The sequence below is a fragment of the Mixophyes fleayi genome, chromosome 7, assembly GCF_038048845.1.
Source record: "Mixophyes fleayi isolate aMixFle1 chromosome 7, aMixFle1.hap1, whole genome shotgun sequence".
NCBI lineage: Eukaryota > Metazoa > Chordata > Amphibia > Anura > Limnodynastidae > Mixophyes > Mixophyes fleayi.
Window position 1 is genome coordinate 36,751,949 of NC_134408.1, and position 13,404 is coordinate 36,765,352.

Here is a 13,404-nt window from a genome sequence, read left to right on the forward strand (position 1 = left end):
TCTCACATGTCACAGAAATGTTTAACCATGTGCTTTCATACAGATCACAGTACTAAGATGTTAGCGTTATCTATATACTGCTATAATCAGTTGTAGAAGTGCACCGGTATACCATGCTACCACTTCTGCCACTGCTTTCATTTTATGTCTGTGACTCACAATTATATGGGGACTATAGGTGGTGAATGGAGAAAAGGGAGAGCAGCAGATAAGCTACTGTGAGTGGGAATGTCGTAAGGGAGAACAGTGGGGAAGCAAAAAAGGAAAATAAGTAAAAACGAAGAAAGAACAGGGGAGAAGATGGTGCAGGAGGATAAGTGAGAGGAACAGGAGTGAAGATGATGCAGGAGGATAGGTGAGAGAAACAGGGTAGAAGATGGTGCAGTTGGATAGGTGAGAGGAAGAGGAGAGATGATGCAGGAGGATAGGTGAGATAAACAAGGGAGAAGATGGTGCAGGAGGATAGGTCAGAGGACCAGGAGAGAAGATGGTGCAGGAGGATAGGTGAGAGGAACAGAAGAGAAAATGGTGCAGGAAGATAGGTGAGAGGAACAGAAGAGAAGATGGTGCAGGAGGATAGATAAGAGGGACAGTGGAGAAGATGGTGCAGGAGGATAGATAAGAGGGACAGTGGAGAAGATGGTGTAGGAGGATAGATAAGAGTGACAGTGGAGAAGATGGTGCGGGAGGATAGATAAGAGGGACAGTGGAGAAGATGGTGCAGGAGGATAGGTAAGAGTGACAGTGGAGGAGATAGTGCAGGAGGATAGGTAAGAGCGACAGTGGAGGAGATGGTGCAGGAGGATAGGTAAGAGGAACAGGAGAAGATTCTGCAGGAGGATAGGTGAGAGATACAGGGGAAGATGGTGCAGGAGGATAGGTGAGAGGTACAGGGGAAGATGGTGCAGGAGGATAGGTGAGAGGTACAGGGGAAGATGGTGCAGGAGGATAGATAAGAGGGATGGGAAAAGATGGTGCAGGAGGATAGGTAAGAGTTACAAGGGAGAAGATGGTGCAGGGGCAAAGGTTTAAAAAAAATCAAATGATCAAATTCCATTCACTTATAATTTCCATATCACCACTTCTAAATTTCCAGTTCGAGCACTGGGTATAATTAGTTTCCAAAGAAGATCCGTAATTTACAAGTTAAAGATGAAGTTTGAAAATTATATTCCAGATGTTTTATACAGTGATGGCTCCTTAGCTCCTGATTTCCCAGTACACTAGTTTTTGCCACTGAAGATCTTAATTCAGAATACTAATATTTTCATAGTAATCTGACACTTCACGTACTGAGATGTAACAAGATTGGTAGGGAGGGGATCTATATTATTGCAGGTGGCACCCACAAGAAGATGGCAGTATTATTCCATGCATGTGTCTGCTGTGTTCACTAGATTCTACACACATTCAGTCATTGGCCTAATTGCTTGTGTACACTTTGGCACATATGTCCAAGTGTGTAAGATGATGAGCATGGTACTTATCTGGACGCAGTTTGTTTATTGGCATTGGATACTTTTGGAAGGATGCCTGTTCAGTTTATCTGTGTTTGGCGATCACAGTTACATGGCTCCCTGGTATCTTGTTTTGCTTGATTATGACCCCTTGACCTGCTTACTTTCCTACCCAGTACAGTGTCCTAGTATTTGACATGGACTTTGTTAATTCAACTGTGGACCTTTACTACTTGCCTTGACCTGTAACCTGTCTGCTCGACCTGCTTTGCCACTCGCCCTGACATGTATCTTTCCTGACTATTCTTCTGTCTAACTCTAGTTCCATGGCACTCATCTCACTTTCACTGGCCTCAGCGTGGGTGTGAGACATGGAAGACGCTGACTCCTTCTACTGGTTTTCATCCGTTATTTTACAGAAAGTATAGTGGAGCAGTGGTAGAGTGTGGATGTTCTGCTTGACATAGACCGCAACCCCAGTCTTGCACTATGCTGTAATTCCTGACATGTGTTCTGCTTTTAGAATACATTTTAACTTTATAGGTGGGAGTAATACTGAACGGGAGCAGGGTAGTCTGATTAACCTACATGCCTACTTTAATGTCTAGTGACCCACTTGGTGCTTGTACTTCTATATTGAAGATTAAACAGTAGTAATCTTACAGTAAATGAATTGCAACATACTTGGGATAAGCACATATATGTTCTAAGATTAATTATTACAGACCAATTGGCCTTTATCTGCTATCAATAGTCTATACTTGGATATATTTCTAGACTCATACTATGGCAGAATCAATCATGTTTAAGTTTGATGCATCTTATCCATCTAGAGAGTTGGAACTAACAACACACTACTGTAGTATTAACTCATAAAAGCAATAAGACCATTTTTACAGTCATGTTAAAAATAATGATGATAACATAGGATTACCTATCATTTATATATATAATCACTAAATGTACAAATTATTCATTTGTATGTGAAATCATCCTCATCGCCCCTTCCCTGTGAAATTAGAAGTGATTAACCTCTGTGCTTGAGAAGCCTACGTGGGCAAACAGTGTTCAATGTAATTACACCATTGCCGGATCGTTTCAGCAGGATTCTACAGTGTGAAAAAGTAGTAAATAGAGTCATAGGGCTTTACTAAATTGCGGGTTTGGAAAAGTGGAGATGTTGCCTATAGCAACCAATCAGATTCTAGCTTTCATTTATTTAGTGCATTCTACAAAATGACAGCTAGAATCTGTTTGGTTGCTATAGGTAACATCTCCACTTTTTCAAACCCGCAGTTTAGTAAATATACCCCATAGTCTTATCAAAATTCTTGCTATTAAAGCTTTCAATTATTGTCATTGCAAATACCTATCATTTGAATTATGTCAGAAATTTAAGAATGTGGCTCTTTCCACTTATTAAAATCAGTACAGATTTGAAAAGACCTAGTATAATATTGCAATCATTGCCGAGTTTTGGTCAAGCCCATATTAAGATTTTAGAATACTATGCTTTACTGCCATAATATATTTGTATATGTTTTTTTGTGGGATATTTTTTAGAATAAATATTCATTGATTTTAATATGTAACAAGAATTGTGATTAGAATGCAGTACTGTGTCTACATATTAGTGGTTAAGCAATACTTCTGCAGAGCAGCATATCTATCTATTTAGTCTTTTATTGACGGTAGAGTGCTGGCTCTTCATCTGATGTACACAGGGAGGTGATGCTGGAATCATGAGGATGATCGATCATGCAGCCTTGCCTGTCATCCTCCCGATCCCAGGAGCGTCACCTGACCACATCAGATGGAGCATGCTGCCACTACAGCTCAAGGGGAGGAGTCTTAGGAGCCACTTGGAAGAGCAGAGTCTCACAGCCACTCAAGTTAAATTACTTTTAATATGAAATAAATAATTTGATTAACGTACTCCTTCTTGTTCCAGTTTAAATGGTGCTTTGAAGAATGGTGCTTATTGCTCAAATGTAGCACTTAAAAAAGCTGTTATACATCACTGTGAGGTAGCTGTGCTGCCCGTTTTATGCAGTTCTTACACATAGGCTAGCAGGTGGTAATCAAGCCCACTGCCCCTTTAACCAATCCATGTTGATTCATATACCTCGCATGTGAATCAGCCTGGGTGCTTTTACACATGCTTGCTAGGGCCTTGGTGTCCAGTGGCCTCGGCTTACCCTTGTTTCGCAGATACTACCAGGCCACCCAACTGAGCCAAATGTTGTCCTTGTACATTGCCCCACATACTAAACATTGGGTTAACTTGGAAAACAAACTAGTTCATGCCAGTTCTCTGGAGTTTTTCTCTGGCTCATTACAACCCACAGATCTGTCTCGGCATACTCTGTTCTTTTGTATACACAGCCTTTCTCCGACATCCACGAGAGACACCACATCCCCAACACAAAATTCTACCAGTGCCTCCACTTCCCCAACATCTTTCCCAATTTGAGTGCATATGTACATATAAAGCTGACTGTGAGGGGGCTATCTCTCTCCTCTACCACACTGTCCTTGCCCCGCAGAATCCTCAGCTTACCAGCCACGTAGAGGCTGTGGATGCTGACCTGGCTACCCCTCCTTGGGGAGAAAGTATGGTAATCCATCCACGCCTGAGTCTCCAAGTGCTCCGTCAGTGTCACCATTAAGGAGAACTCCTATAAGTTGCTTACCAGGTGGTATTTGGTTCCCATTTGTTTACACGCCATTTTTCCAGTCACTTCCAATCTTTGTTGGAGGGAATGTGGCTCACGCGCAGACTTCAAGCATGTTTGGCGGCCTTGCCCTGCTATGGCTTCCTTTTGGAATGATGTCCGGTCTCTTGTAGCAGATGTCACAGGGCTTACCCTCAGTTTGACAATCGCCAGTCTCCTCTTATGCGCTCCCATCCCCTATCTCAATAAATCCATTGACAAACTTATTTTACATATCTCCTGTGCTGCCAAATATCAAATAGCCCGCAACTGAACAAAACGTAGCCCTTATTCCCGTCAAGAGATCGTAAATCGGATCTGGTTTGTCTCTGAAATGGAAGACATCACCAGCTCCCAAAACAAAAAGTAGCGTCTTTTCATAAAATCTGGGACCCATGATACACGTACCACATAGCCTCCCTACCTGATGCTTCCTAAATACACATTCATTCCATTGATACCCCCCCGCTCCCCTTTCACCCTCCCACATCCACCCTTCCTAAAGCAGTAAATTATTAATGCTCCTACCAAACACACGTTTACTTGTTTTATGTGACACTAGCTCATCTTGGGTTTTGTTGTTCGCATGTAAATCTGTTCTGTGTCTGTGTTTTTGTAACCCCTGTACTATACATATTACATATATTTGTTGTACCGCTTTTTCTTCTGGCAAAAATATATGAAAATTGCATAAATAAAGTGATTTAAAAATTTTTCTTTAACAATCCTCCAAAAATGTATGTTTTTAAACTACTATAGTGAAGAAATCAATTTTCCAGGTTGAACCAATATTTTCATGAAAATTTAGCCTTCCCGTTGAATAGCAATCAATGCATCACACAGGCACGTCTATCAATGTGTGCTTCAATGTTGTCTTCAGTGTCTCTAGTCATTTTTCTAAGACTGAAAAATTTAGACGTTATAGTACATTCTATATATATATATATATTTTAAAAGAACTGTACAGTCATTTAACATTATCCACTGTAATCACTAGATGGCATTATAACCTCACCAGTATTTCCATTGACAGTGAAATAGGAAAGTGCTTCATCTGTTCTAATTAGGTCAATGGGTGAACTATAATAAGGTCATGGACACATAGTTTACATTGATGGTTACACACCCTGTTTGCCTGCACATAGAAGGCACTTTAAGCACCAAGTTCCTGGAACACCAGATTGAGAAGCTCTATGGGTGCTGCCCGCTCAAAGCCGCGTGTGTCACTGGCCTAACGTGGGCTAATGGTCATAATTTAAAGTAAATATAAAATAGTGTATCTATAATTAATTAATTAGGAACAAAACTTTTCTTAACAATGCTTTTTCTATTAAAGAAGAAAATAAGAAATGGAAATAAACATCAGTACATCAGTGCATTGTATGTGTAGAACACTTGTGCAATGAAATGTTATATATAAAAATTGGTAATGGTATAGAAAAGGTGCTGTAACCAGTAGCAACCAGATTCTAGCTGTTATTTTTTTTTATAGTACAGGCAATAGAAGGAAACCTCAGACCCATTTACCTTCACTCATAAATGTCACACAGTGTTTATTATGGATTCCTCTAGCACCACCACCGTGTTTCAAACACTTCACACCAGGGGTCAGCAACATTTTTCAATCAGTGTGCCGGGTAAAATCTACTGAAGCCCAGGGGTGACAGTGGTACATATATGTATATGTGTGTCATTTATATATATATATATATTCTCATTAAAGTATTGGCCCCAGTTCACATTCAGCCACATAGTACTGTCCCCAGTTCACATTCAGCCACATAGTTCTGTCCCCAGTTCACATTCAGCCACATAGTATTGTCCCCAGTTCACATTTAGACACGTAGTATTGGCCCCAGTCCACATTGAACCACATAGTATTGGCCCCAGTTCACATTCAGCCACATAGTAGTGCCCCCAGTTCACATTCAGCCACATAGTACTGTCCCCAGTCCACATTGAACCACATAGTACTGTCCCCAGTTCACATTCAGCCGCATAGTACTGTCCCCAGTTCACATTCAACCACATAGTACTGTCCCCAGTTCACATTCAACCACATAGTATTGGCCCCAGTTCACATTCAACCACATAGTATTGGCCCAGTTCACATTCAACCACATAGTATTGGCCCCAGTTCACATTCAACCACATAGTATTGGCCCCAGTTCACATTCAGCCGCATAGTACTGCCCCCAGTTCACATTCAACCACATAGTACTGTCCCCAGTTCACATTCAGCCACATAGTACTGTCCCCAGTTCACATTCAACCACATAGTACTGTCCCCAGTTCACATTCAGCCACATAGTATTGTCCCCAGTCCACATTCAACCACATAGTACTGTCCCCAGTTCACTTTCACATACATGAAGGCAGCAGGTGTGCGTCTCACCCCATCAACACACGCGTCTTCATTTCCGCAACGAGACCAGGAAGATCTGCTGCACATGTGCAGATTAATTTCGGCCATCATCAATGTACAAGCAGCCCCGGGCAGCGCGCCAGGTGAGACTGCGCTGTGTGACTTGTCTGGTGTGCGTGCCAGGGGTTGCTTTACACCAAAGAAACAATATCTACAAGTACAGGATAGGAAAAACAATCCCATTTGTCTGTATTTCACCTATAAAGCAGCAGAAACATTAAAATCAATCATTATCAATTGGATAGTTATGAATCTAAAAAGTTTATTGGTTGGTGGTTTTCTTTAATAGGTTTTATTTACTAAATAGTGAAAAAATAAGGATTTTATAAATAGATATAAATGTGAAAAAGTTTCTAAATAGTGAACATGTTAATATTTACATGTTTTTGTTTACATGCCCTTTAATTTTAATGGCGTTTTTATTTTATTGGAGTCAAATACTTTGTAGTAACCAGCTCTGCATCTTGTAGTTAAAACCATCCATTGCATTTCATAGAAAGTAAATTCTATATATAGCAAAGGACTAAGGGCTAGATTTACTAAGCTGCGGGTTTGAAAAACTGGGGATGTTGCCTATAGCAACCAATAAGATTCTAGCTTTCATTTATTTAGTACCTTCTACAAAATGACAGCTAGAATCTGATTGGTTGCTATAGGCAACATCTCCACTTTTTCAAACCCGCAGCTTAGTAAATCTAGCCCTAAGACATGAGACGATCAGTAGGAAATATGGTTTGTGAGGACAGTCAAAATCAATATAATATACACGCAGTTGGGAGATATGGGCGTTTTGTACACTGAAGAGAAAAATATATTTTCTAATGTTTTTCTTCTGTAGCGTATGTCGGTGAGGGCCACTTAGAATTGGGGCCCTCTACTGGTTAATCTGGTAATTTACCTGGGCAGTCAGAGCCTGCACATAGGTTAGACATACACCTCAGTCTGGATAGCATTAAACATGATGGGCCTGATTTATTAAGGAAATTTAGGTGAAAAAAATGAGTAACTTTGAACCTTGGCAAAACCATGTTGCATTGGAGGAGGAGGTAAATTGAAAATGTGGTGGCAGATTTATAGTTTGGGTAGAGCATGTCCTAGATCATCTTAAAATTTCAGTGTAAAATTAAACTTTCAAGTATTTGTTTGCCACATGAAAAAACAGACAGTATTTATCTTTTGTGCAAATTAATAAATAAACTAATTTGCACCTTTGCATTGTAACATGGTTTTGTCCAGGAGAAAACGTACTAATTTTTTTGCCTTACTTTCCTCAGTGAATCAGGCCCGATAGGCTTAGAGTTGTACAGGAAGTTACATAGAAAGCCACTGACAAACGCAGATATCCTGACTCAATGGAATTGATCCTTTGGTATTTTCTTTTTCATATTTAACAGTTTATTGACCATTTCTATGAATAATGCCACTTTTAGATACGATGACTGAAAGTTACCTCTACAATACTATATATTGCTGTGTTGGTTGCAGAGAAAGTACAGCAGGAAGTCACAACAGACAAATGGTTCCATCAAATCAATATATTTTTCAAGAAAATATTTTTCCCGGCCTACGAAAAAGTAGAACAGCTGAAGGCTGAAATACCGCAAAACAGGATGCGACAGGCTGAGCAGGCCCGGTTACAGCAGATCAGGGAGCAGGAGGAATCAAGGTAACACCTTCACACTCAAAATGGCCGATTTACATGTCAAAATGGCTGCTTTACATGTCGTAGGTTGCCTTATTGCCAGACACTAGATTAAGAAACTTTATGTCAACCCACCATATTTAGGCTGAAAGTTCTAAAGGCAGAAGAGGAAGCCAAGAAGATTGCACAGATAGAATCAGAAAAAGCCATACTGGAGGCTGTGCAGATATCTAAAGACCTAGCTGATGATACCAAAAGTGAGCAGCAACCTGCCACACCCAAACCTGAACCCTCCATCCCCCCGTCAACAGCAAGCACCAAAACGCCTCCAGCAACAGGCAAAAAGAAGAAAAGATAAGATTATGTAATACAAATAGTTTATAGTACATTATTTAAGTACCTTTTAATTTTAGAAATCAGTCTGGCATATTTCAACATTGTGAGTTAGACACACGTCCTGTAGAAATACATCCTGGCTATTAAGTAGCCACTGGAACTGTTTAGCAGTAATTTTATATTATTGTATCTGTGATAGACCAGTTTGAACGCTATCGCATGTTAAATATGATACAGAGCAAATGTTGGCGTTGTTTTGTTTGATGATAATGATGATGTTTTGGATGTCTTTTGTTTAATTTCTCAAGTCCTCAAGCAATAGTGCTATTTCCAAAATTCTATAAATGAGAAAAACTACTACCTGCATACAACCATTTTTTTGCTGTGTGATATCCTATGTCTTTTTCATGAGAAAAAGACGGTTTTACTCCTCTGAAATCCCCACAATACATTAGGTTTTCACTTTTATGGCCTGCGTGAAGTACTAAAAATGACACAGATTTGCTCAGGACTGAGAAGCACAGAACATGACACCAGGGAGACTCTAATATTACCTGAGGTCCTGAGGAAAATCACCATAACATAACCAGGAAAGCCTAAGAAATTTCTTTTACAACAGTGTCCTGCAATTCAGGAGAAGCTTTGTCCTAACGGGAGTTTTGCTACAACAGATGGGAAAACTCAACAGGGGAGAAGGCTTTAAATATTTCTGTTATGCAAGGCTGAGACTTCACACATCCCTCGTTTAAATCATATAAAATCTAAAATTAATTTGAGCTACTTATTCCAAAATGAAGCTGCTCATACATGCTGCATTTGTGGGCCTAAAGCAACGGTAATCCCAATCAACATCTGAGATCGATCAGGACTGTCAGAAAATTCATGCCATTGATGATCATGATCTGTTGGGGGACCTGAGCATAGTAATTCATCTGTCTATGTATGGGCAGTTTTGCCATATACATCACTTGTACTGCCTTCACCAACCCCCTTTGCCTGAGGCTGCAGATTAGATGCTGTTGGACCGTACTTCCAGCATTGACCTAGAATCCCAGAAGAAGAGAACAAAGGTCTCTATCCTTCAATACTTGCCCAGCAATGGCTCCAACCGCTGCATCTCCACGCAGTCCTGTATGACATAAGATATAAAATAAATCGTACATTTTTGCAACAAACACAGACAAAGAGATTGTCAACTCCCACAAAAAAAAACCCAATAAACAGCGCTAATTTGTGTGATCTCAGATTTTATTGGCTTTCTTTAAATAGTCAATTAAATACTAAAAATATCATCAAAAGTTGTTTCACAAAATACACCATAGATAATAAACACAACTCTTTACTGTCCATACTTACAGCTGACCACACTATAAATACTTAGGCAGTGCACAATAGCAGGTCTCTATAACACAAAATGTCAATCCCAATCACCCCTCATTAGGAACAACAGAGAAATTGTACACTAATATTATTGTGTTAAGCTGTGTACACACTACACAAAATGAGTGCAGTTATCATGCAAATCACATGATAAACAACCTTTTGGTCAGATACTGCATTAGTATGTAGGCTTCCACCATCATGTTTTATTGTAGCAAAACGCATCACATCTGTTAATTTGGTTTTATAAACTTCCTAAAAATCATGATCAAAGATGGAACGATGTTGGGCAAATGTGGATGTGTGTACACCCTCACGACCAGCAGTGTAGGCAGATCTCTATAGAGTCTGCAGAGTCACGATCTTCGGCAGATGGTTATGAGAGATGAAGAGCACAGATCTGAAGGTAAATGGTGTAGGTGTGTACACATCTGCATGCTCATTGGAGCTTTAAATCGTTGGTAAAATCGTTACAGAAGTCGCATCTGAAGTAATTGTATGCAGTGTGTGCCCAGCTTTAGAGTCCATAATGATTTCAATATTATGTCCACCATAAATTTGTGACTTCCATTTGAATTCGGCCAAATCAAGCACTTCTCAGTCAGCACGTTTGTCCCGAGTTCCCGAAGTATAGCGACAGACATTCTCTCTCTGTGGCTTTTACACCGACACGTTTCCTTACCTAAATCTTATTCAATCATTTTTGTTTATGTACGGTCACTTCATATATTTGTTTAGGGTGTTGTGACAAGTTCACTTTAATAAACATTTTTTAACGTTCCTGGCACGTAAATTAGAATAGGGCCCAGCAGCTCCGAATCTCAGGGCTTTGCTTGGTAAATACCTTTAGTCATATAGGGGCCTCTGATGGGTTTGTTTTGATTTTTCAGCCTAATGATGGTTTGCTTCACTGATAGTGACAGCTCTTTGGATCTCATATTGAGAGTTGACAGCAACAGATTCCAAATGCAAATGTCACACCTAGAATCAACTCCAGACCTTTTACCTGCTTAACTGATGATGAAATAACGAGGGAATAGCCCACACATGTCCATGAAATTGCTTTTGAGTCAATTGTCTCATTACTTTTGGTCCCTTAAAAAGTGGGAGGCACATATAGAAACCGTTGTAATTCCTACACCGTTCACCTGATTTGGATGTAAATTCCCTCAAATTAAAGCTGAAAGTCTGCAGTTAAAGCACATTTTGTTTGTTTCATTTCAAATCCATTGTGGTGGTGTATAGAGCCCAAAATATGAGAATTGTGTCGATGTCCAAATATTTATGGACTTGACTGTATTAATATTATCGGCCTGTACTGTGACCAGGGGACAAGTACACTTCAAGGCTAGTAACACAGGGCACTTTGTGCATCTTCACCTCTAGGAACACAGTATAAATGTACCCGGCGCAGGAGGAACGTTATGCCGTCTGAATGCTCCTAGCAGAATCCTGAGGGCAGAGATACTCAAGAGCTCATGCCCTGTGTGTCTGTTTACTTTTCAATTTTAGATATCTTGGAAACAAAGTGAGGCTATGAAATCAGTGGGAGACCAGATAATAATTGAGACAAACAACCTGTGAAAAGAAGACAGGCCAGAGGTCTCTGAACATAGAAACACTTTCACCATAGTACTTGGAACATCACTCGGGGAACAGCAGCCAAATTAAGAGCTGCAGCTGTCCTGGAACAGTTTCTGACCAGCAAGAACTGACACAAAGTGCACTGCTGAGTTATTTTACACATTATCACCATTTACTAGGGCAGGAGGCTCATATTCTAAAAGTGTCACAAGCAGGATACTTACTGTTGTACTCTAGTCTAAGAGACGTGTCAGCTTTATTTGTGACCATCTGGAAATACTACAGCGTGAAAATGAAGTTGCCACATGTATATCACCAAATAGATAAATCAGTGTATTATCTATACTGTATATGAAGCTGAAATAATGACCTGTCACCAGGTCCCGTGATTATGTATTTATTGCTCCACAATGTCTTGTGCACAACATAGTAAGCAAAAATAATGGAGTTCACCTTCAAACATCTTCAGTGTGGAGAGAGTGTGCTTCAGCATGTTCCATGGATGCCTACATATCACATGGAATAAATGCTCTCTACTGGACAAACCGGTTCCGAGGAGGGGTGTTTGTTGCTACATATCGCACACAACGCATTTTACAGCGATCACAGTCAATGTTTATTTGGAAACTTTTTGCTAGAACCGTTTCATCTGTGTGTGAGAATGAGGAGCCGGCAACTTTATAGCTTTGATAATAAAAAAGTATAGACATAAAAAAAATAATAGATTTGTTCTTTTCTCCATCCGTCTCCCAGCAACCCTTGCTCCCCCCCTGCCCCCGATCAGAAAAGCGGTAGGGAAAGTTCAGGCTCTGAATTTGAACCTGTTGAATGCAGCGGCAACTTAACTACCAGTTTAGATTATGAGAAACCTTATCAAACACCAGGGGGTGTATTTACTAAACTGTGGTTTGAAAAGTGGAGATGTTGCCTATAGCAACCAATCAGATCCTAAGTTTAATTTTATAGAATGTACTAAATAAATAACTAGAATCTGATTGGTCACTATAGGCAACATCTCCACATTTTCAAACCCACAGTTTAGTAAATATACCTCCAGGAGAGGGGAGCAGAGTTTTACGTCTGCTAAAGGCACAAGGGGCACAGCAGACAGGCTTAAAGTTCCATCAGTACCGTTCAGTATGCCCAGTGGGCACAATCATGCATGGTCATTCTTTACGCTTTAAATGCAAAATATTTCTGTGTTCAAGGTACAATCTGATATAAAATTTATGCAATAAGACCATTATCAGCTGTTTATCACCAACCAGCATTTGTAGGAAATCGTACAACTGATAAATATATAACAGCTTTAATATGGGCATCACCGAGAATTACATCCAATTCATCATATGCCAGTGTGATACCCACGTCACAATATGAAATGTTGATGCAATTTTAAAATTTTGCAAGAACTCCTTCTGTCCAACAAATAATGACCCATGACTCGTCCTCTCCCCCATTTTTGTACTACAGCGTCAAGATTGGAGAAAATCAATACATTTAGAACCAATTAGAATAGTTTTTCTTGTTATTTAGATTCAGTTTTATAAATCCTGGTATTGTAATCAAGTTTTGTCACGGACTATATATCCTGATATACTGTATCAACTTGTCATTTCATCTTAATGGCCCTATAAAATACCTGTCCCTTAAATAGACTACAGGCATAAGACGAAAATCAGAGACATGTATCCACTAAGTTTACTATTGATGGTGATCATGTTACTAGCGGAAGCATGTAGTGTGTGAAATTATGGTTTCTCTCATTATATCATGAAATAATATATTTCTTTTTAAACTATTAATACATTCATTGATTGAAGATAATTTTACATTTGTAAGTTTATATCTCAAGTTTAAAAAAAA

The 13,404-nt window shown here is 39.6% G+C and overlaps 1 protein-coding gene across 4 annotated transcripts in view; it reads left to right on the forward strand.

The window, feature by feature from the left end:
• Positions 1 to 10,073, forward strand: part of RSPH10B (radial spoke head 10 homolog B) — an 804,204-nt gene extending 794,131 nt beyond the window's left edge. For all 4 annotated transcript variants that reach the window (XM_075179663.1, XM_075179662.1, XM_075179665.1 and 1 more), the window contains exons 18-19: positions 8,082 to 8,262; positions 8,383 to 10,073. In XM_075179663.1, the coding sequence (XP_075035764.1) occupies positions 8,082 to 8,262; positions 8,383 to 8,596 (395 nt within the window). In that variant the 3' untranslated portion in view covers positions 8,597 to 10,073. The remainder of the gene's footprint in view (positions 1 to 8,081; positions 8,263 to 8,382) is intronic.
• Positions 10,074 to 13,404: the final 3,331 nt, after the last annotated feature.